The sequence below is a fragment of the Conger conger genome, chromosome 1 (genome assembly GCF_963514075.1).
Source record: "Conger conger chromosome 1, fConCon1.1, whole genome shotgun sequence".
In the NCBI taxonomy this organism is placed as follows: domain Eukaryota; kingdom Metazoa; phylum Chordata; class Actinopteri; order Anguilliformes; family Congridae; genus Conger; species Conger conger.
The window spans coordinates 81374356-81397087 of NC_083760.1; the positions used below are offsets into that span (position 1 = coordinate 81374356).

At 46.1% G+C, this 22732-nt stretch overlaps 4 protein-coding genes across 11 annotated transcripts; all 4 read right to left on the bottom strand.

Annotated features, from left to right (window-relative positions):
* Window positions 1-368: 368 nt before the first annotated feature.
* Window positions 369-5291, bottom strand: LOC133138953 (zinc finger protein 892-like). Of its 4 annotated transcripts, none has more exons than XM_061258134.1 (4): window positions 5200-5291; window positions 3819-3941; window positions 1708-3657; window positions 369-1138 (listed from the first exon to the last, which is right to left on the bottom strand). In XM_061258134.1, exons 2-4 carry the CDS (start codon window positions 3922-3924, stop codon window positions 789-791), a joined length of 2406 nt encoding a protein of 801 aa, XP_061114118.1. In that variant the 5' UTR covers window positions 3925-3941; window positions 5200-5291; the 3' UTR covers window positions 369-788. The 4 variants fall into 4 exon arrangements, with proteins under 4 accessions (XP_061114118.1, XP_061114127.1, XP_061114110.1 ...); XM_061258143.1 differs by having other exon boundaries at window positions 5131-5231; XM_061258126.1 differs by lacking the exon at window positions 5200-5291 and adding an exon at window positions 5008-5131.
* Window positions 5292-7652: 2361 nt separating this feature from the next.
* zgc:66448 (uncharacterized protein LOC327401 homolog) lies at window positions 7653-12671 on the bottom strand. Its single transcript, XM_061253345.1, has 2 exons — window positions 12257-12671; window positions 7653-11866 (listed from the first exon to the last, which is right to left on the bottom strand). The coding sequence occupies exons 1-2, from the start codon at window positions 12669-12671 to the stop codon at window positions 8238-8240; spliced, it is 4044 nt and encodes a 1347-aa protein (XP_061109329.1). The 3' UTR covers window positions 7653-8237.
* A 595-nt stretch (window positions 12672-13266) lies between these two features.
* Window positions 13267-16610, bottom strand: si:ch211-261d7.3 (myb-related transcription factor, partner of profilin). Of its 3 annotated transcripts, none has more exons than XM_061259878.1 (4): window positions 16480-16610; window positions 15355-16166; window positions 14789-15214; window positions 13267-14564 (listed from the first exon to the last, which is right to left on the bottom strand). In XM_061259878.1, exons 2-4 carry the CDS (start codon window positions 15605-15607, stop codon window positions 13873-13875), a joined length of 1371 nt encoding a protein of 456 aa, XP_061115862.1. In that variant the 5' UTR covers window positions 15608-16166; window positions 16480-16610; the 3' UTR covers window positions 13267-13872. The 3 variants fall into 3 exon arrangements, with proteins under 3 accessions (XP_061115862.1, XP_061115871.1, XP_061115879.1); XM_061259887.1 differs by having other exon boundaries at window positions 14293-14564; window positions 14793-15214; XM_061259895.1 differs by having other exon boundaries at window positions 14376-14564; window positions 14842-15214.
* A 1863-nt stretch (window positions 16611-18473) lies between these two features.
* Window positions 18474-22414, bottom strand: LOC133126135 (zinc finger protein 771-like). 3 transcript variants are annotated; one of them, XM_061238004.1, is made up of 5 exons: window positions 22195-22414; window positions 21382-21535; window positions 20602-21210; window positions 20122-20379; window positions 18474-19629 (listed from the first exon to the last, which is right to left on the bottom strand). In XM_061238004.1, exons 2-5 carry the CDS (start codon window positions 21527-21529, stop codon window positions 19370-19372), a joined length of 1275 nt encoding a protein of 424 aa, XP_061093988.1. In that variant the 5' UTR covers window positions 21530-21535; window positions 22195-22414; the 3' UTR covers window positions 18474-19369. The 3 variants fall into 3 exon arrangements, with proteins under 3 accessions (XP_061093988.1, XP_061093971.1, XP_061093979.1); XM_061237987.1 differs by having other exon boundaries at window positions 20074-20379; XM_061237995.1 differs by having other exon boundaries at window positions 20074-20379; window positions 22167-22414.
* Window positions 22415-22732: the final 318 nt, after the last annotated feature.

Here is a 22732-nt window from a genome sequence, read left to right on the forward strand (position 1 = left end):
AAACAAATATTGGCAATGCTTTAAACAATTGCCTTACAATTATTTCTTTAAAATGAGTATTGCAGTATTTTATAGGTATTCTATAGTACATTGTACCGACATAAATACTTGTTTCATGACATTGACGTATGCTTACCAATGATGCTATTACCAACGTAAGAGCAGTGTTTCGCAATAGACTTGACAACTTGGATCTCTAAAAAAATGTATTTGGATTGCAATTATTTCATGCACGGTTTTCATTTCTCTCAACTAATCATTCTTTTTCCTACAGTACAGTCAAAGGTTAGTCAAAGGTTAGTCAAAGGGCACCAGGTGAGTCATTCAGGCTGCAGGTTCAAATCTCAGATGAGGTACACCCTTGAGCAAGTTGTGCAACCTGAATTGTTTAACCTGTTTTTAGTTGGACAATATAAAGAATGGCAGAGCAAATAGGAAAATTGTCATCCGTGTCAATATGAATTCTTCACAACTGACAATGTGGACATTTTATTTTGAAGAAATAAGAATGATCATATGGAGATGGTTGTGTATGAACTTTCATCTCTTTTATGTCAGAGATGTCCATTCGCATAAGCTTGTAAATGTCACAGAACAACATAAAATGGAGACTAACTTGAAAAGAACTGACCCAAATTTAAGATGTGACTACCCCTAACTGATCCAGTATGAACAGGATCCACCCTTTCTCCCAGCTTTTCTCAATTAAATTATGATCCTCCAGATAATGAATGTGTGGCATTCTGTCATATTTTTACTGCTCATCTCCCCCTCGTTTACCTTCTGTGCTATTCTCCTGTATGCTCAGCTGCGGCACCCTGGTGGCCCTGTGTGCGGCAGTGTCGGTTGAGATTGGAGGCCTGGTTGAAGCAACGCCCACAGTCACTACAGTGCCAGGGCTTCTCACCCGTGTGCACCAGCAGGTGGCGGGAAAAGTTTTGCACGTGGGCAAAGCCTCTGTTGCAGTGCGGGCAGCGGTAGGGCCTCTCCTTTCTGTGGCCCTGTTCATGGATCTCCAGGCTGTCCTGGGATAGGAAGCCACGTCCGCACATGTAACACAGAAACTGGGCTCTAACAGCAGACTGCCCAGCAGGTGCGTTACCCAGGCCCTCAGGATCTGTGCTCTCTTTTCTAGTAACTGCAAGAAAGGAAGGAAAGACACACAAAGAAAGCAAGAATAAGATAAACAAACGGAACCCTGTTACCAATGAAAAAGTCAACAGCAGCAAAATTAATCAGGCAGCCAATGGGCTTCCATTATCATGACAATTTGGTTTTAGGAAAGGATAAATATACGTGGCTTCCCAGTCACTGCTTTAAAGGTAGACCCTGGATACAACATGGAAGCAGAATGAGCAGGGCAACTCTGCCAGATTGTTAAAAACAGGCTGCAGGGACAGGAAACCCTGCCATGAGCACAGAAGGCTGCATTTTGCATAGATTTGCGTGCAGCATCTTCATTATTTTTTATGTCATGCTCATTGTGTGCAAGACAAAGTCCCTCTGGTGCAATAAGCTTCAGTCATTTACTAGCAAGTTATTATCATTGTAAATTGAGTAAGTTAAACTATAGCTTGCTAGCTAGCTAATTCAAAATAAAAATGAAAATGTTGTGTATTATAGCTATATAATGGCAGAATTGTAATTGTAAACTCATTGTATGCATAACAATGAACAAGGTTGAAGCGTGTTGCAGCCCCAACCTACCTCTCAGCCTCTGTGAACTTTTCCTGGTCTTCCTCTGGCTCGTCATTGTTGCCTCCCCCTGGTTGCTTGCCTTATGGTGGCCATGGTGATGTGAGCGCTGATGCCTCAAAACATTGCCTGATTGGTTGAAGGTCTGGCCACAATCAGGGCAGCTATAGGGCCGTCTTCCTGAGTGTACCAACATGTGCTTCTTCAGATTGGACCGGGAGGAGAAATTGCGTCCGCAATGAAGACACTGGGTGTCTGAAACAGATGTACCTATTGCTTTCACACTTGAATTAACACCTGGACTCAGCACGTCTAAGGTGATGACCACATTTGGATGTTGGGTCTTAAGGTGCTGTTCCAAACAGGACAAAGTGCTAACGGCCAGTCCACACAGCGGGCAGTTGATGGTTTGCACCTGAGGCTCATTTGTATTTAGGCAGACCTCTTCTTGTTCTCTCTCCTGGTCAATTTTCTCCATAATCTCCCCTTCTCCTCTTCTGCACCTCTCCCCTTCTGTCCCGTCATCCTTCTCAGTCATTTCCTCTTCACAGGCCTCCATTGCTCCCCGGTCAGACTGCTCCGGCTCAAGACTAACGCATACCTCTGTTCTATCCCCTGTTGACACATCCACTGCAGGCATCTGTGGGATTTCCTTGCCTCTCTCACTTTCTTGTATTCCTTTGATTCCAATCTCTGTTGTTAATTCCCGATCTGAATCGATGAGGACTGTGGAAGAACTGGCCTGCCCGTCAGCTCTGCCCAAAGAGAATGAGTTGCAGTTTTGGGTCAGTTGAGCCGGAGGTGAAATCCCACAGAGTGGATCTTGCTGAGCAAGGTCTGTATTCCCCTGGAGGGAAACAAAACATTGCTGATCCTGTAGTGGTATCTCTTGGCCCATCTCTGTCACTGAATCCAGGTTTTGGCACGTGGCAGTTGTAGTGGCACTTTGGTGCCTCTGCATGCTGTCTTCTGCTATTCTGTCTCTTTCTTTGGTTTCCTCCCCTCCCATGTTAAGTTCATCCAAACTAAGCTTGCACAAAGATTCAGCTGCTCTGCAGGTTTCCCCAAGATCAAGTTCACCTTCCGTTTGATTTCCCACAATTCCAGTGTCGACTAAAAGCAGGCTGCCCCTCTTGTTCAGTCTTCCTTGGTGCAGATGTAACTGCTGATGCCTCTGGCAGTTAGACTCCTGGTTGAATTTGCGGCCACACACTGGACAGCTATAAGGCCTCTCTCCTGTGTGGACCTTCCAGTGACGGTTTAAGTGGGACTTGCAAGTGAACTGACGACTGCACTTGGGGCAATTGTATAGGCCTTTTCCTAGCCCTACCGCAGGTTGTTCTAGTTCAGAATTTCCACATGCGACATTACTCAGCACAAGCACAGTGGGGGAGGACCCTTCATGCTCTGCAATAAGCCCGATCCTGTTCAACTCTGACCTCAGCGGGGCCAGAATTTCAGCTAGGCTACTATCCATGGCAGAGGAGTCCTGGCCCTCTTGGTCCAATGAGAAAAAAGATTTTCTCTCCTCACATTCCCCTAGCTTCAAATGCTCGTTGACTTCGCTCTGGAGGAGGAGGGCAGGAGCTGGAGAAGCTCTCGTTCGCGAGTGGATCTTCATGTGCCGCTGCAGATTTCCCATCTGGCTGAAGCCACGGCTGCAGACTGGACAACAGTGGGGGCGCTCACCTGTGTGGACCAGGATGTGACGCCGGTAGTTTGCCTGCCCTGAAAAGGATTTGGAGCATTGGGTGCAGCTGAGGAGTATCTCCCTATTATGGCACCGTTGACGGAGACCTTGTGTCTGAGGAGTGGCAAAGGATTCGCCACAGGGGTACTGGTCCTGGTTTGTGCTCGGTGAGTAGCAATGGCTCAGAGCACTGTCTGTGTTGTGGGTATGGAGGATGGCAGAAGGGGAAAATTGCTGTTGACAAGGCTCTTTCCAGGATGTTTGTGTCGAACCTGGAGGAGGGATGGGGGTGAGCTTATCATTTCATAATATGGGAGAAGAGCAGGATTATTTTGAGAAGTTCTGACACAAAAGTCAAACAAAAACAAAACCAGCCCTAAGATCTTGACAACCCCACAGTGGAACATATTATCAGTACAGACACACCCCACACCTGAGTTCTGTGCATGTTCAAATGAGATCTCAACAGACACCCTCTCCAAAGTCTGCGTCACAGTGCCACACGACTTCCTTCTTTTGCTTCTGCCTCTGGTTGGCATGACAACTCACACTGAACCTGGGAAAGCACACACAAATATATAAAGGAAAAAGTAATAAACTATGTAGGACAGCATATATGCAAAGGAAATGTTACCTTGTTCAACTTATAGAAACACTTGAGCGATGTCAAAATGACTATGAGTGTCACAGTAACTATGAGAAAGGTGAACACTTCCCATGCTCCCTTCCACTGAAAACTGTCGTATTCGCAATTATATTGCATACTGTCAAAGCATAATGTTTTGAAAAATGGATCTGAAGAAGCCCAGATAGTAGATATATTCATACCAGGCTCCAAAATACAAAATATTAGAAGTCCAGCGAGCTAACCAACAAACTGACATGTCAACACTTCCCCTTTTTGGTAGATACGCATCACATGAAATACAGTTAAGACGATGCATCATCCTTAAAAAGATACAATACAGCTTTCACGAAAAGAAGAAATGTACACTATGAAAAGCACTACCAACAGTACCTTAAGATGCAAGTTAGTGTTATCCCTAACTCTACTCTATGAATAACTTAGCCGAAATAACGCTGGGCAGCTAGGAAAATAATTCATACAAAATCAGGTCATTCTAAATGTGTGTTTAGCTAGAAATGAACAACCAGTTAACTTGAAAATAAACCAAAGAAGCGACGTGAACAGTTTGATGACCATGCTTTCCCATCTTAGATAAAAAGACTTCTAGCAGGCTATGGAGCTAAAAATCACACCGTTAAGTTGCTTAAAAACACACACACATTCGAGAAACCCAGCGACGCTAACAGTAGTATTTAGTTAACAAATGGCAGCTTATTTATGAGGCGGGCTATGTGATAAACATTTCTTTAGATTATGTATCACTTGTCTACCGATCAAGGAACCACTGTAACTGTTAGTTGTATGCGAAGTAACGCTAAGCTACACCCAAAGCTTGCTGCAAACTGTTCAGCGAGGACAGCTAACATTATTTAGCGCAAGGAAATTACTGACGCATCCTACCGGTAACAGTAACCAGTGGTTTTTCAGATTGTTGGCTTTTGCATTCGGTGTGTATATGTCACATTTACATAAATAAAAACTTTATCGAGCTTACCAGCTACTGGTATTCCTCTCCACCTGTTCATTCGGTTACAACTTGTATGCTAGTAAGGAAGCTAACCATTCTGAGCCGTCACATCCATATGACGTCACGGTCAGCAAGCAATACTGTACTCACCATATTATCCGAATAAAATACTCGAAAGATCAGAGAATATTCAGCCTCCGCGAGGCATGGCGCCCTTACCAGCTTACTGTTATTCCTCTCCACCCGTTCATTTGGTTCCAACTTCAGCGCTAGTTAGGAAACTAACCATTCCGAGCCGTCACATCCATATGACGTCACGGTCTGGAAGTGCGACTTTAGCGTGAGTGGCGCTCATTGTGTGTATTTTTGGGTTGGCGAAAAAAGAAAGAAAAAAATAAATAAAATGATGTCCTAGGTATTTATAGGCTATATGTTTAAAAATTGTGAAAACGTACAGCACGAGCAAAATAAGTTCCTCTGGTCTTCTGTGAAGGTCACCAGATCCAATGGCAAATTTTCAGGAGCATGCACCCAGGAGCATCAGTTGGCTTGCTGTATTCCCTACTTTAGGCTGAGAGCAAGAAAAGGGTGAAAGGACTAGACTTCGATGTTTGAAAAAAAACTTTAAAAAAAAATAAATGAAAGGCCTGAAAGTGTCCACTTTTTTTACATTTAAATGCATAATTGAATAGTGAAACGGATTGTTTCAGGCCTACATGTATGCACACATTTATTTTTCCAGTGCTACACCAAAAATAGTGACAACAGATTCTGTGACCCTACGAAAATGTGACCTGGATAAAACTAAGAATCGAATATTGTCAGGTGAGGATTGTCTCACTCATTGCTGTTGTCACTGAAGCATTTCTCACAGGGCTCAATTCACAGACCAATACACAAGGAGTCATCAGTCATGGTAACAGCTATCAAAATGTGAGATTTGCAGGGCACTGCTGAAACATGTGTACCATGTGTCCTGGGAATGCTCTGGCCAGTTTAGGGAGACAAGCCAGGGGCGTTATCTCCCTAAACAGGTTGTTGCCAAGGTTGTTCTGAATGCCCAACAATTCGCAATACTCAGTTATGTTGTAACTGAAACTTCAGTCAATGACACTGGCATACAAGTTAGAAAAAGCATTTTACTAAACACTTCCACCATTCATAAACATGTTGAACCATTACTTAGTTCGTATGCATTTCCACCTTTTTTTTTTAAATCATCTCATAGTATTTTCTTATCACTTTTCTGAACATGTTGCTTGTAATAGCTTTGTAATGGAACTGACAGTGGCAAGAGAACGACAATGACAAACTGTTCCAGCATTGCTTCCACAGCAAGTACATTTCCTGCATCCAGAGGCCTTTGTAGGCACTTGAGACTTATTGCAACACACAACAAAATAAATCACCACATGCCAATGTGTAATAGAGAATTGACACTGAGGTTTAGTTTTTCCCCCCCAGTGCTGAAAAATGATCTTCTCAATAGCAATCAGAAAAGAGAAATATTGTTAAATGATTCACCATCAGGAACAACTTAACTAGTTGGGTAAACTTATCAGATTTCTTCCAAATGCCAAAGCCAAAGACTGAACTGTTTTGCTCTACTTGTTTCCTCGAAAATTCCCTCCATGAATGGAAGCCTCAAAATGGACAAACCAGAAGTTCAAAAGACCACAATAAATCTAGCATGCTTCCAACTTGTGTTTTGATGCATAAGTACCAATAATGTGTTAAAGGTACAATAGGTAAGATTTGTGTTATAACATTGTCACAATCCCTCCCTATCATTGAAAAAGGCTCACGGACATGTTGAGTCAACCTCTGCCTGTGTTTATAGTCCTTAAATTTCTGTTTAAAAATATACAGTTGATGGACCTACACTCTGTACCAAAACATTGTATAGCTGTACAATAATTTGAGCTCATTGGTTGAAAATCGGTTCTAATTGCCACAGCCAATGGGGGGGGGGGGGGGGGGGGGGGGGGGGTTTCAATGTCAGCGTGTTCACAAAGAAGGGGGAGGGATAAACAGTGTTGTGGTTTGAGGATGTTTGTTCCTGCAATTCCTCTCTTGGCTGTTAGAAGTCCGAAATGAAAATTTAAATCCAAGCACATGACACACACCAAACCTAAAATGGTGGTGTTTCACATAATCCAACTAAAGGTATTACAAATAAATTCCCCCAAAAATATAGAGTTCTTGTGAATCTCAGTTGTGGACTGTTTCCCACTTTGCAGTGTTACTGACTTTCTACTGGAGTAACTGTTCTAAAAATACAATGTCTTTATACATGGAAAAGAACGCACATATTCATTGTAAATAAAGTAGTAAAATACAAGTGGGTCTTTTCCACTGGTCCCGGCAATCACTGTACCTGAAAGCCAATGTCCACGAGTATGACGCACGGCTGTGCACAGTCTGCAATTCAACAGCAAATGTTTTTAACAAAAAAAAAAAAACATTCAATGAGGTGTTATTCCAAAACAAGGCTGCACATCCAAGCTTCTTAGAAGGCTGCCTTGATTAGGCACAGCTTACCACTCAAATGAGAGGACAAACCTTTTGCCCAATGAATGGAATAGATTTAAATGACACATAAAATCATTTCATTTTAAATAAGCAATAGCAAAACCAATACCTAGAAAAAGAAAGATGGGAGAACAAGCTGATGTGTTAACACAGATAGGCCACATGGACCAAATTTCAATTTCAATTTCAAGGCTAGTTCCACAAAGATGACAAATACATTTAAACAAATCCTATGCAATGCAAGTGTACTTGTTTAAAAAAAAAAATGTAAAAAAAAAACCTTCAACATGATGAAAACAAGCATCAAAAATTAGGCTCAATAACTGATTAATTGATTTAGGAATCAGTCGTATCACTGAAAGTACTCACTTAATATGATGTATGCAGGCAGGTACAGGATCAGCCCACACACTATACAACTTTTCTCACTAAGATATGAAACCTAGCACACAATGCAGGCCTTCTTGCAGCTGTATGACCTCCCACCAAAAAAAAAGTTCCAGCAATGGTCCAACATTTAAAAATATCAAGACAATTATTGATAAATCCAGGTGCATTTTGGACTTAACCCCATACTCTGTAGTAGCTTGAAAACAAACTTAATGACCTTTGTCTATTTATTTGGCTGAAGCTAAAGGAAAAACAAGTGAGGCGGTTGAAATGACCGTTAAGGAAGCAATACTGTCAGTGCATATTATCCGTGAGTTTCATCGGTGGGAGAAACATTAAATCTCTCCCTGCGCATGCTGCATGTAGTGCAAGTGCAAGTCCAGCTCTCGGGGTAGAGAGCGCCCACAGATCATGCACTGGAGAAGGGGGTTGCGGGCAAACGGCAGAGGCCGGCCGCCGTCCGGCTGATGCACTTTGGCTAGCGGCGCAGGCTGCAGCGGAGGTAAGGCCGGCGGGCAGGGTAGCCTCTCGCAAATCATGTGCTTCGGCACGAGGTAGCTGTTCTGTGTGGAGGGAGGGAGCAAGCCGGCACCGTCGGGACGGTGGGGCTGAGTGGGCGGCAAAAGTAGGGACTGAGGTGGAGGAAGGGGAAGAGGAAGAGGCAAAGAAATAGGGGGAGGGAGAGCGAGGGTTTGCGAGAGAGGTAAAGCAAGGGCCTGAGTAAGTGCTAAGGAAACGGAGGGAGAGGACGGTAAAGCATGGTGCTGAGGGGGGGGAGGTGGAGGAGGAGGAGGGAGAGGAGGAGGAGGAGGAGGAGCAGGGGGTGGGGGAGGGGGCAGTGAGAGAACAGGGGTGGTCTGATCTGGATGGGCTTGGTGATCAGCCATCATTGACTGCTGCACTTTCTGCTGCTGCTGCTGGTCTTGCGCCTCCCCAAATTTACTTGGAGAATTCAGGGCCTTTGGTCTAGCTAGAGAAGCCTGAAAGCTGAAGATAGCGCCTCCATTCCCTCTTCTGGGGTGGGATTCCTCGGACTGGACTAAAGTCAGGCCCATTTTCGTTGAAGCAAGTGCATTACTCCACACCGTAGACAGCTGCTGGTCCTGCCCATTCCCCATTTGTTGGGGTGAACTGACGGTCTGGGGCACTGACGGGGGTGTCTGGAAGCCCCACACAGCTGCCCCATTGCCAATTTGGGAACGGGGAGACTCCCGTTGAGCTACACCCGTCGATGCTGCCGAGGCACCATCGGCCCAGCCCAGTGAGGGCGTCTGCTGCTGCTTCTGCTCTTGTCCCTCCCCAGATTTTGCAGGCGAGCTCCGGGCGTGGGGTACAGACGTAGGTGTCGGGTAGCCCCACAAGCTGGCAACGTCCACATGTGGAGGGAGTGGGGAACCATATTGAATGGTGCCCCGGCCCACCAGGGTTGAAGTGGGCACATCTGCCCAAGTCAGCTGCCGCTGCTGCTGGACCAAAACCTCTGATCTCCACTGCTGCTGCTGCTGCTCCTGTTGCTGTTGTTGTTGCTGCTGCAGCTGTTGCTGCTGCAATTGTTGTTGTTGCTGCTGCAATTGTTGCTGCTGCAGTTGTTGCTGCTGCTGCTGCAATTGTTGCTGCTGCTGCAGTTGTTGCTGCTGCTGCAGTTGTTGTTGCTGCTGCAGTTGTTGTTGCTGCTGCTGTTGCTGCAGTTGTTGTTGCTGTTGTTGCTGCTGCACCAAAACCTCAGGCCTCCACAGCTGCTGCTGCTGCTCCTGCTGTTGCTGCTGGACCAAAACCTCTGATCTCCACTGCTGCTGCGGTGTCTGGTGCTGCTGCCACTGCTCTTGGAAATTGAATTGTGGGGTGTAGATTGTTGGCGCCTGCTGAGCCAGCCTTCCAGGCCACTCAGGCTCTCTCGCCATGGCAACCGAATAAGAGGGCGGAGGCGGCATCCCTACGCCCTCTCCCCCTGCCCACCTGGGCCAGGCTGACGTCCACCTAGCCCCTCTCCGGCCCCTGATGCCCCTGCCTCTACCCCTGCCCCTCTGGGCTGCCATTGGGAGAGAGAGGGGCTGGCTGAGCCCCTGTCGCTTGCGTGCGTGGATCTTCTGGTGCACCAGCAGGCTGCTCAGCCAGGGGAAGGACTTGTTGCACTCCATGCAGTGGTGGGGCCTCTCCCCAGTGTGGGTGTTGAGGTGGTCACGCAGCAGGTAGGCCAGCCCGAAGCTCTTGTTGCACAGCTGACACTTGTGAGGCTTGTCACCGGTGTGGGACACCATGTGGCGCTGGAGCTCACTCTCCTCCCTGTAGCCCTTGCGGCACTGCGTGCAGCGATATGGCTTCTGCTGGTGCAACCGCTGGTGGGTCTTCATGTTCTGGAGGAAGGCAAAGTCCTTGCCGCAGTCCGGGCATTTGAAGGGTTTCTGGCCCGTGTGGATGATCAGGTGCTGCTGCAGGTAGCTGCTGAATTTAAAGCCTTTCCCGCACACTTTGCACTGGAAGGGCTTGTCTCGGGAGTGAATGCGCATGTGCAGCTCCAGAACCGAGCGGTGACGGAAGCTCTTACCGCACTCAGGGCACTTCAGGGGCTTACGAATTGCATGGTCCCCACCCGACCCTCCCCCGGGTACTTGCTCCGTGTTTTTGGGGCTTGGCTTTCTCCCTACCCTCAGCACCCCATCCTCTTCCTCCATTGGTATCTCATGGATCACAACGTGAGCCTTTAGGCTACTCAGGCAAGGCAGGACCAGGGGACAGTGGGGGCAGGTGAGGGGGCGTTCTTGAGTTCCGCCATTGTTCATCCTTACTCTCTCTGCCCCACCAAAACCCTCTTCTGCCTCATGGACCAGCATGTGTGCCTTCAGGCCGGCCACATTGGGCAAGATGAGGGGACAGAGGGGACAGGTGTGGGACCGTTCCTGAACATTGCCGTTATCCGCATTCACTTTGCCCACCCTTCCAAAGCCCTCCTCTGTAGGTTCATGGCTCTTTATGTGCGCCTTCAGGCTACTTGGGTCCGGGAAAGTGAGGGGGCAGCGTAGACAGGCGTGCACGAGCTTGCGATGCTGCCGCCAGTGCGCGCGCATGTTTTGGGCGAAGGCAAACTTCTTACCGCAGTCAGGGCACTGGAAGGGCTTCTGCCCCGTGTGCAGGAACTGGTGCTGATGCAGGAGGCTGCTGAACTTGAACCGCTTGCCGCAAATGCTGCACTGATGGGGCCGCCCCCCCGCCGAGTGCTTGCGTCGGTGGTCCTCCATGATGGAGCGATGGCGGAAGACCAGGCCACAATCGGGGCATTCAAAGGGCTTGAGGGCAGCATGGGACCGCTGGTGCACGCGGAGGGTCATTGCGCACTGGAAGCCCTTGTTGCACTCCTGGCAGCGGAAGGGACTCTCGAGGGAGTGCGTTTGCATGTGGGCGTTGATAGACACCTTGTACTGAAACTCTCTCCGGCACAGCGGGCAGCGGTAGGGCTTCTCCGGGGCCTGCGGGCAAGCGTGGCACCTCAGCTTAACCAGACTGCGGAACGTCTCCCCACAGTGCTCGCACTGCGGGCGCCTCCCTTCCCCGCCATGGTGGACCCTCTTCTCCAGACCGACGGACGCACCCTTCTCTTTGTGCTCGCTGCGGTGCTTGATCAGGCTGCTGCGATGCTGAAAGGTGAGGCCGCACTCCTTGCAGGTGAGGGAGGCCAGCTCGTCCTGGTGTGTGTGGAAGTGCCGATGCAGGTTGTACGTCTCGCGGCGTGTGAACAGCTTGCCGCACTCCCGGCATATCAGCCGGCTCTTCCGCTGCTTCACCGGCGCCTCTGCTTTCACCACCCCTCCCTCTTTCTCTCCCAGTTCTTCGTTTGTGTCCTTTACCATTTCCTCCTTGTCCTGGGCCGGTGAAGGTGATTTCACAACTTCCACTTCCTCCACTCCTAGGCTTGATTCCACTCCATTGTCAATTATTTTGGGAGAGATGTCCACTCCCATCTCAGGCACTGCACAGAAACATAAGTGATAGATATTAGCAGAATATTCAATACAACGTGGAGGGAAAATACAACAGCAAAAACACATTTATAAGTCATTGTTTTCGTATTTGCATAGGGTCCTGTTGTGTCGAAAGGTAACATTAACGTTAGCCAAAGTAATTGCGTGGCGAAATTATTTTTCTTAATTAACATATCTAGCTAAACAACAGAGGAATATTATTCATGGAAGCCGGTCTAGCTGGCTACAATAACCGACGAATTGTACCATAATATCCTAAATGAATTCCACTAACGTTACGCTGTAGTTGAATCACGCACTTGTAAGAAACTAATGTTAGCTAGCCAGTTAGCTTGTCTGCTAAGACCGTTAAAAAAACAATCGCTATGTTTACTGACCGTTGTTATCGTCGTACTCCACTGCATCTCTGTGCAGTTCTGACTCTTCCTCCGCATCTGACCATTCAAATTCCCGCTGGTTATCACAGGAAACGACGGGGTGCGTGTGGGCCTCGGCTTCGGGCGCTGTTAAGTCAATCACAAGACTGGGAACCATCGTAGCATTGTTTGTATGGTGGCCAATGCTAATTTCAGTCGGACTACCGCGCAACCCCGCTACACCATCACCAGATACATTAATTTCACAGTTGCTTTCATTCTTGTTTCTACTGTTATCATGATCTACTACACTACAAGGCGGACTCGACGTACACCCTTCCTCGTGTTTCTCTGCCATATCCCCCGGGTCATCTTCCAAGCTGCTGAGCGACTCGACCTGGTGTCTCTGGGGTTCTGGTGACTGCTCAGCGGCCATTTTTTTTGTCCCACGCTACCTCTGTTCCCTACTTAGAAATGTAAGAGACTACGTCACTTTCGTCACTTTCCATGGCGAGAACTAGGTTCAGCCCCCGTCCGATCGACCGCAACAAAACTAACCACAGTCTTCATCTCGGGCATATAGTTCTGACACATTTTACTCAAAGTTACAAAGTTAGTTCTTCCAGAACATTACGTGTGGTGTCGAGTCGAAATTTTAAATGAATTTTTATTAATTCAATTACTTAATTCAACATTTATTCATTTATGGATTGTTGATTTAAACTGACGCTGACGCGTTCTGGTATTTGTCGTATCACTGAAACATGACATTTATGTACCTGAGCATTATTTTCACTATGCACAGGTCTGAGAGGAGATTTCGACCAAACATATGTGCCAAATATATGCCAATTGTTTTTATTCCTGAAATTAGATCAGTGATCCGTCACTGCAACTAAAAAAATAGTTTCTAAGTACTTGGATCAATTATTTCTATCTTTGTTGGATTACGATTATTTACAAATGTAAAATTAATCGAGGTGTAGATCCAGGAAGTCATAATTAAATGCAGTCTAACAAAACAACTGAAATGCTGCTGTCAGGTTCTCTTTATTTACATTTAGATAATTCTTCCATACAACTTGACAGAACACATCCTTTAAATATTTACAAGATATAAATTGTGCAAAATTGAACATCAATGCTGAGCTTAATTTGCAGATCCCTTGCATTTTATTTTCCAGTTTGAAACTGCATGCAAGATAACAGCGCATACAATAAAACCAGCATATTTCTGTTTCAGAAATTTGGGATAATAAAATACTATTAAACCAGCGGCTAAAGTGCTTATTCTAAAGCAGGTCTTTACACAGGTGCATATAAAATGGAAAAACATGTTTCCAATTTGAATATCGCCATACGATGACATGAGCCAATAGAATTTTGATTGTCTATCAACAAGAATGATTATTGTGAGCTTTAATCTGAATGGATATAGCTTGTCAGTATTGTTATTATTAGAACTGATTTTACAAATGTAGTTGTCTGCAATGCTTAAAGGCATTATTGGGCTGAGAAGCTGAAGAAAACTTTGGTAATTCTGGGGTAACCTAATAATAACAATTAACTTCAACTTAAAGACCAAGCTTTACTTTACTTGTTTATTGTATTTAAAGCCTTTGTTTTAATTTCTCTGGCTAGCGCCTTCGTCGGCGTCTCTGGTCACCAGTCCTCCCCCGCCGTGGGCGTTGGGCTCTCCCAGCCATTTCTACTGACGGATCAGCCTGGACAGTACCATCTAGAATATCAGGTGGTGCCGGTATTGGTGGCACAACTGGGGGAGGAGGAATGCCTGGGTTTTGGGGCTGTTGTTGTTGTTGTTGTTGTTGTTGCTGTTGTTGTTGCGTTTCAAGGATTCCCAGTAGCCTTTGCAAAAGTACATTGTTCTGCTGTAAGCTAATGGAAAGGGCTTCCTGGGAGGCCACTAGCGTCCGTACATCACGTCTAAAACCTTCACCAAACTCTCTTAAGTGCTGCTCCACCCTGTCTCCGAGATGAGCCGCAGCTTCTCCCAAGCCCCTAAGCTCATCTTCCAGCCATGAGCTACGAAGGGGTACCTCCACAGGGCCATGCGGAGCCACAAGAGAAGGCTGAGGACTAGGCTGTGGTGTTCCGTTAAGGAACGGGGCGCTGTAGAGGGGGGACGGAGGCAGCCAACGCTCCGATGTAGGGGGTGGCCCCAGTCCCAGTCCTAGTCCCAGTCCCAATTTGTCCTCCATGTTGCTATCGCCTCCATCATGGTCCCCTTCACCTTCCTCCCCACCTCCTGACTGTTCCTCCTCTTTCTCAAAGATATCTCTCTCCATCCCATCCACAGCTCCACCGACCACTGGAGGGAAAGAGTGAGAGACAGAAGAACAGCTTTGATGACTGCACACCTTAAGTAAAACCTTTTATGCTCCTTAGAAAGGTTGGATTCCAAGATTTCTGTTGACAACCACATGTTAACAACCACAGGTGTCTTTAAAGACTGCTGAACAAATGTGTAAAGTAAAAAAAAAAAACTTTAGGTACTGTTCAGTTTCAGTTACAATCTTTCCACTTTCTACCTACCTACATCATTATCAGAAAAACATTGGTAACCGGCCTTCCCCCTGCTTCCTTGCCTCTGTCGAGCCTGCTGAAGCCTGGGACTCGCCTGAGCAGATCGGCCCAGCGTGGAGGCACTCCGCCCAGGAGGCAGGCAGCAGCTGCGGTGCCGGGCATCGGCCAGCCTGCCCCCGTTACGTCTCTTCAGGTCATCCCAGCGCTTCTTGACTTCCCGAAGGGTGCGTGGGACGCGGGACACGGCGTTGACCCGTTCCAGGATCCCGCCCCAAATCCGTTCCCTCTCCCGGCGCCGTAGTCTGCCTGCTGGCCCAAAGAGCTCCCCCTCACAGCGTGTCACCTCCGACACCAGCACCTCCAGCTCCGCCCCACTGAACCGGCTCTTCCGCTTGCCCCCGCCCCCAGCCACCATGGCGGCAGAGACACTGCTATCTACAACAGCAAAACACAACTGAAGTCATTTTTTCAGCTGGTTCCCTAAAAGTGTTATTTTCGGAGATACCGAGTCTCACTTCCGCTGTTTGTATTATATGGGGCTAATTGGGGGGGGGGGGGGGGGGTCAACTGCTTACTTTGTTCATGGGGGATGAGATCATCTGCAGACATTCCCGGGGCCATGATACTGGGGTGCACAACCACCACATTGAAAGGAAGGGCCCCCGGCAATTCCCCGTTGTCACAGCTCCCCTCCGAGTCGTCGTCCTCTCTAGTGAAGCCATCCTCAGACACTCCCCCTCCAAAGGGTCCTTCTGGAGACTCCACTTTAATGTGCATGGGGGGTGAGTGCTCATACAGCAACCCCCCCTCCTCGTAATACTCAGTCATGAATCAAGCCTGGTTTTCAGACACGCTGACCAGACCAGGCAACCTGATACACAATCACATTCACACAACAGTGGGCTGGACACCACACAGTACCTTTCCTAAACATGCACTTGACTGGTTTACTAACTGATTGGCCTGAGCAGCCTGACTGAAAATCAAAAGGCATTCACACACCTGCTCATATACAGTGATTTCACTTATCATTGAGCTAGTCTGCCAGACACACAAAAAGGCACCAATATCATGGCTCACACTATACCAGCTTACTTGCATATATTACCATTCATGCGTTTTGACAAAATAGCTTAAAATACTTTAAAAAAAATATTTAGTCATCACATACACACACCTGTACTGAGTGCTAAAGTGCTAAGGCATTTCCAAGAATTCACACAAAACTGACAATACAGAGATATGCAAACACAAGACATATATGTGCAAACACAAATACAGTACTAAAACATTAAGGCACAGAAAGACTGAGATCACGGCAACTGTACAGACATGTTCATTCACGCCACAATCAAACCAGTAACATAACTAAGGGGGTTGCTAACTCCTACAGAAAAAAAGGAACAATAGAAGAAATATTATAAGCCAAAATTCTCCAACATTCTTAACATTTCATCGTCAATACAAAAATGTGTAAGAAGTATGATAATACTAGCTATCTATTAGCAAGCTGATATCAAAAATATTAGCTGTCGCATCAATGCGCATTTTTCTGCACCACATCCGCAACGGTTGCGCATTCCGCATAAATTACGCTAGCAAGCTAGTTAGCCAGCTACAATACTGTCGTTAACATGACTAGCAATAGCAAAAATATTTCGAGTGAAAGTAACTACACAAGGCAAAATAGCACTTCTCACCTTAAGATGGTGATAACAAATAAACGAATAAATAATGATTAAAATAAATGAAAAATAAAATCCCCCTGGCCCTTTGCTACGTATGTCTGACTCCTCTTCGATAATGTACACAGACTTGAAAGCGTCGCTGGATATAGACGTCATCAAAGATAATTCTAAGACGCGGTTAATGTACACTGATGTTTTGGATACACGTGGGAAGTTGACAGCAACATTTAAGAACATAAACTGCCATGGTAATTTAGTGAACAGATGCAGCTTGTAAGCTATTTACCGTTATTATACTTTCCGGACTTTCATCGCGTAACATCCCCCCAAAATAATAAGTAGGCTAAAAAAATAAAAATAATAAAAGGACAAGTTCTTCGAAATAATAAATAGAAAATTCAAATAAAATTTTGCAGCTGAATTTCACTGTTGCAACTAGGCAGCAGGCACAATATCATCGTCGCGTTTTTACAAACGGCCCAGGTTATATTTGTTTCCACAAACCGCAACAACAATAACAACAACACACGCACACACACACGCACACACACAGACACATCTTTTATTGCTACTGACACAGCCAGTGTTGAAAAGTTGTAGAATATACATTTCATATTTGTCACACAAAAGTGGCCATAGCAACTTTGGCACAAGATGTATTGAGAGTAGCACAAACGTAGTAACATAAAAAGTGTGTTAGATATTTACACACCCTTTTTGATGGTGTATTTTTTAAATGTACAAGCGATCAGCATTAATGAAGCTTCATGGGTTGGATTGTACCACAGACAGTTCTGGTGTTGCCATGTGACAATACCACCCACTTGTGGCTGGTAAACAGAGTTTCAATCTCAAATCGGGGGATACCAATGTTATAAAAAAGCCCTCTTTATCACATTTCTATTTTAAATTAAACATAACGTTCAAATGTCAGATGTCAGTTCACAGGTTCATCAACCAGTACAACAATTCATTATCTCTGATCCAGGAAAAAAAGTATGAATGTACTTGCAGATACCATTTCAAAATCTCTCTGCGGTGACTGTAGACAGACTAATCAAAATGATTAAAGTGGGAATGTGACAATTTCAACCAGGATAGTTGTGACCATTCTGCTCATTTTGGTAATTTTCTGTAACATCTCAACAGATTTTGATGGTATCATCAATCCATCTCTATTTTTTTATTGAAATGGAATATGAATATAAAGTTTGGGGGATATTAAGTTTGTAATCTCGCGATGTGTGTGTACATTTACATTTTTACATTTACATATTAGTAATTTGGCAGACGCTTTTAATCCAAAGCGATTTACAAGTGCATAGGTTCTTCCACAAGTCAAAGCATCACATCCATAACTAGGAAAATACACATGAAATGCTGTTCTAAACATATAGTCATCATAAGTGCAATGTTTTTCTTAGTTTCTTTTTGTTTTTTTGGGGGGCTTAGAAAGGGGGGTGGGGGAAATCAGGAGGGAGGACTAAGGTAGAGTTTGAAAAGGTGTGTTTTTTGAGATTTGAGATTCCACCACTGAGGACCCAGAACGGAAAACAGGCGTGAATGTGCAGCTCGACCGCCAGGTGCACGTAGAGAGGGAACCATAAGGCGACCAGAGCTGGCAGACCGGAGTGGTCTAGCTGGGGAGTAGGGAGTGATCAAGGATTGTATGTAAGGTGGGGCAGTCCCCTTAGCAGCCTGAAATGCCAACACTAGGGCCTTGAATTGGATGCATGCGGCAATAGAAAGCCAGTGGAGGCCAATGAGAAGCGGGGTGACATGAGCCGACCTGGGCTGACTGCTGATCAGGCGGGCTGCAGCATTCCGGACCAGCTGGAGGGGCTTGATGGCACACACTGGGAGATGTGCTATATACATACATACACAAATACACATTGATTCCAAATTCCTCCTTTTTGATCTACTTTATATGGAGTGACCTCCATAGTGTGCAATGGTGGGCTACAGATCAACCCTGGTGTCTAATCAAGTTTCACTCAAAAACCTGTATTGGAATGGTTTATTGATATTGATTTAAATGTGCAGTCTGTGGATGCTTGTGTGACAATGAGCATAGAACAATCACAGATAAACAAAGGGACAAGGTATGGGACAACAAGCTTTCCGTTACAGTTCTCCACTATACTGTAGTTATCAAGCAGACTAGTCAGAGATTCCAGATTATTTTTATGACCAATTCAAAGCAAATATACACTTGAATAACAGTTTAACTCAATGTACAATGGCATTACAGCAACAAACAAAAAAGAGACAGTTACCGTTATCACTCCTATTCACGGGACAGAAATCAACATATACACAACATATACAGAAAAATATCTAATATCTAATAAATAATGTTGTGCATGCTGTTGTTTACCTTTTACTGGACTTCACAACAGTCCACTAATGTAATGAAAATGAATTTTTGCTGTTAACTCCCAAGTTAAAAAATAAAAATAAGAAACCCAAACGGAGCAAATCTGCTTGTGATGGGGCTACCGGTTATTATGACACTTAAAATTGCACAGTATTTTAACAGTTTATTTACACTCTTGGAAATTGAGCTGGTTTTGATCATCGACACTGCAGAATCGCCTTCCATATCAACAGCTGTCTTGGACACATTCTACACTGCAGGCCTGCTGCTCTCGTTCTTCCTCAAAGCTACCATACCTCTGCCCACCCTCATTATCCCACAGGTCATCCCAGGGTATGTATTACACTCTGGCCTTTGGGGGCAGGGGTACGTATGATCCTGTGTCCAGGTGAGTGGGGTTGGGACGGGGGGATTGCGAACCAAGGTGGTTTCAGGGTTTCTTTCGAGGGAGCTCAGGTCTCTTTTGGGGGCCAAGAGGAGCAATTCAAACCCTGGTTTTTTTCCCCCTTTCCCTCCATCTTTTCAGCTGGCGTGTGACTCGGTGTGGTGCTTCGTCAGGGAGCTCTCCTCTATAAACTTCTCGCCACACGTGGAGCAGCTGTAGGGACGCGGTTGGCCTCGTGGCGGCCTAAGTGAGAAACATCCAGGGGTTGCCTGAACGGATGTAGGCGGGGGTGGGTGCTTGGCGGTCATGTGTCTCCCCCACGTGCGAGGGTCCGCAAAAATGATGTGGCAGTGACAACAGCGCATAGAACCAGCTCCGCCTTTGTCGAACTTGCCGCCTAGGAAACACAGAAGGCACAAACCAAGAAAAACGGTTTAAAAATGGTTTGTGGAGCCTAAACACATGGAACCTTAAAGCAAATTGATCTTAAAAGCTTCATGTATACCAGGGATTTCAAATTCAAGCCCGGGGCTTGCAGTGCCTATAGATTCATAGTATTTATTTGAATCAGTAGCCATTTTAGGCCTTGGAAGAGGAGAGCAACAAGGTCTGTATCGGTTTCTGATTTTCATGCCAACTTCTGGCCTTCTGGCCAATCAATGACTTGTTTGGCATCAGAGATTGTAGCCCTCCAGGATTTGATCTTGAAATTCCTGGTACAGATGGATAAAAATGTAAGATGCGCAAGCTGCCCATGACGGGTGTCTGCTAAACACACACAAAAAGTGAACACAAACGGACTACGACAAACGACAGCAAAAAAAAAGGCACGCATCGTTACAGGCGAGGCGCTTGGTTTTGCCGTCGCTCTGCCCCTCCTGCACCCCACCGTCTCTTCTCCTGTCCTGCAGGGCGCCCTCCGAGCCCAGCGAGCTCAGGCTCCACTTGCTGTGCGTGCGCTGGTGTGCGGAGAGCAGGCGGGAGGAGGGGAAGGTGCGGTCGCAGGCGCAGCAGGCGAACACGGTGCGGCCCCTCAGCTGCCTCTCGTACTCCGCCGGGTGCTTGAAGCGCAGGTGCCTCTCGGCCGTCTCCGCGTCCCGGAACGTCATGAAGCAGAGCGTACACTGCGGGTTCTGGGACAGCTCGGCTGAGGGCGTTGGGATGTTCAAAGTCATTCGTCATTTTACTTAACCGTGCAGGTTTATAAAAATAAATGAATAAATAAATAAATTAAGATATTCTGCAAAAAAAAAAGAAAAACATTCTGGTGTATTTTAAAAAATGTCAATATATATTCGGGGAAAAAAATACAATAAGAAGGTGATAGCCAGCTAATAAACAAGAAGTAACAACACATAATAACACTTACGCAGATCGTTTGGTGAGCTGCAGGAGAGCATGGGCACACAGCAGTCCCCCTCCTCCTGCTTCGTGCCCTCATCCACGGCCCCCCGCTCCTCACCGTGCTCCCTGGCCCGGTGACGGCGGAGGGCCTTCAGGCTCCGGAAGCTGCAGCTGCAGTCCTGGCAGAGGTGGGGCAGGAAGGGGCCACGAGTGTGGGACCGCCGGTGGGCAGCCAGCTGGCGGAGGGTCTTGAGCGTGCGGCCACACACCCCGCAGACGTACCGGGACTGGCCCACGTGGCTCCGCTTGTGCAGGATGAAGGCGGTCGGCCTCAGGAAGCGATCGCCGCACACGGGGCACCAGAACTCCAGCTTGGCTACGTCCCTGTCGGGGCCGCCCCGCGCCCCAGTAACACCCGGGCAGCAGTGACCCGTCAGCTCCCAGGACGAGCTGAAGCAGCGCTGGCACAGTCCACAGCGCCACAGCAGGTCCCCGCCCGAACCACCTTCCGCTCCCATCGACGCCCACGCCTTTGCTTCTCTCCTCCTCTTCTTCTTCTTCACCTTCTTTCTTTCCCTCTCTCCTCCTGGAGCATCGGGGTCTTCCTTTTGGGCAGAATAGAGTGGGGAATGACCTGAAGGACATGAAGATGGGCAGGAGTAAAGCAGGTTTCACAAGAAAACAGAAACCAATTTCAATTGCAATGAAAAAAAAAAAAATAATAATAATAATAATTCAATCAAACAGAAAAGTGTGTAAAACTGAAAGAACAGAAACTCATTCACTGTGCTCGAGAAATACAAACCTAACGGCTCCTTCAAACACGCATCTTCACCCTCCTCCTTTTTTACGCACAGGAGGGAATCAGATAGCGATTCCACTTCCTCTTCTTCCTGCTTGACAGTGACCATCAGTGTCTCCAAGGTTCCACGGGTCACACAAATGGACTCCATCGCACGCTTGGACAGAGAGAAAGCCAAGTGACAGGCCATCAAAGTTAGACATTTCTAAAAGCACACGAGTCAATGGCTGCAACGAAAGTCAAGACATAATATTATGATATACATATTATTATTATTATTATTATTATTATTATTATTATTATTATTATTATACGGAAATACGAGCGGTAGTCCCAAAGAGATTCATTTTCATTTTGTTGTCATTTAAATTCAGTTGTGAGGTAGCCCAAGTACAAATATTTGACATGGTATGACAGATGTTGTACATTTAATGTTAGTGCTGCATGTTCCCCCAGAAACGCTTAAATTATTGATTGAACGTGTTGAATTCGATTATCCTCTTGACAACGTCGAAACGAAATTCTGAACGTGAACGTAACTGCCGTGCCTAAGAAGCTGTGAGGTTCCATGCACAGAACCGCCGTATAACACCCATTTGTCTGAATTTCTCCCGAGACCATACAGTGGTTGCAAACGTGCCAATTAAATGCACACTCAATTCTTTGTTACATTCTGGCGCATTCGCTCCCAATATATATTTTCCAATTTCAAATGCAACTGTATGTGAAATCCAATAATTGATTAAATGTAAATACAGGCACTGACCAGAAACCGAGTACTAGCTTACCTTGCCATATAGCCGAAGGTAATCTTACCTGATTTGCTCTCCGTTCCAGATAGCTCAGCGACTCAATATAGCGTTCTTAAGTGGCAGCTAAGTCAGCTCGTCATAATTTATTGTATTCATATTGTATTGTCTTTTTATTGTGCAATGGCCATTTACAATAAGTCTGCAAACAATATGAGTGGTTAGTGATCGACCGCTATCCATCCATTACTATCAGATGTCCTGAAATGTTTATTTCGCAGATGAGAAAGGCCGGTCGCTTTATGAATACGCTACAAGGCGGGATTGGCTCATCTTCCCGTTACGTTGTGCGTGGCCGCAATACCGTAATACCCATACCAAAATATGTGCACCGAAATCACTCCGTAGTGCTCATGGGCTATAATACCACCTCCCGACACACACAGTTTCATGCAGTATCTCATTAAGCATCTCAAAGTGTGTCCAGATATGTCATTACCTAGGATACCTGTATTCGGATAGAATACCACAAAAGTTGTGTCTTAAACAGGACATTCTGTAAAATTAAATGTATAATTTGGCATTTAGCAGACTAATCAAAAATA

Excerpts from the sequence above, each read along its gene's own strand:
- LOC133138953 (XM_061258134.1), bottom strand. The coding sequence starts at position 3,924 with ATGCCAACCAGAGGCAGAAGCAAAAGAAGGAAGTCGTGTGGCACTGTG. Across the intron at positions 3,658-3,818 it reads TGAACATGCACAGAACTCAG|GTTCGACACAAACATCCTGG; the intron begins GTGTGGGGTGTG and ends TCCCTCCTCCAG. Across the intron at positions 1,139-1,707 it reads AAGTTCACAGAGGCTGAGAG|TTACTAGAAAAGAGAGCACA; the intron begins GTAGGTTGGGGC and ends CCTTTCTTGCAG.
- zgc:66448 (XM_061253345.1), bottom strand. The coding sequence starts at position 12,671 with ATGGCCGCTGAGCAGTCACCAGAACCCCAGAGACACCAGGTCGAGTCG. Across the intron at positions 11,867-12,256 it reads GGAGTACGACGATAACAACG|TGCCTGAGATGGGAGTGGAC; the intron begins GTCAGTAAACAT and ends GTTTCTGTGCAG.
- si:ch211-261d7.3 (XM_061259878.1), bottom strand. The coding sequence starts at position 15,607 with ATGACTGAGTATTACGAGGAGGGGGGGTTGCTGTATGAGCACTCACCC. Across the intron at positions 15,215-15,354 it reads TCTCATCCCCCATGAACAAA|ATAGCAGTGTCTCTGCCGCC; the intron begins GTAAGCAGTTGA and ends TTGCTGTTGTAG. Across the intron at positions 14,565-14,788 it reads TTTTTCTGATAATGATGTAG|TGGTCGGTGGAGCTGTGGAT; the intron begins GTAGGTAGAAAG and ends CTTTCCCTCCAG.
- LOC133126135 (XM_061237987.1), bottom strand. The coding sequence starts at position 21,529 with ATGGAGTCCATTTGTGTGACCCGTGGAACCTTGGAGACACTGATGGTC. Across the intron at positions 20,380-20,601 it reads CAGCTCACCAAACGATCTGC|CCGAGCTGTCCCAGAACCCG; the intron begins GTAAGTGTTATT and ends CAACGCCCTCAG. Across the intron at positions 19,630-20,073 it reads CAAAACCAAGCGCCTCGCCT|GCGGCAAGTTCGACAAAGGC; the intron begins GTAACGATGCGT and ends TGTGTTTCCTAG.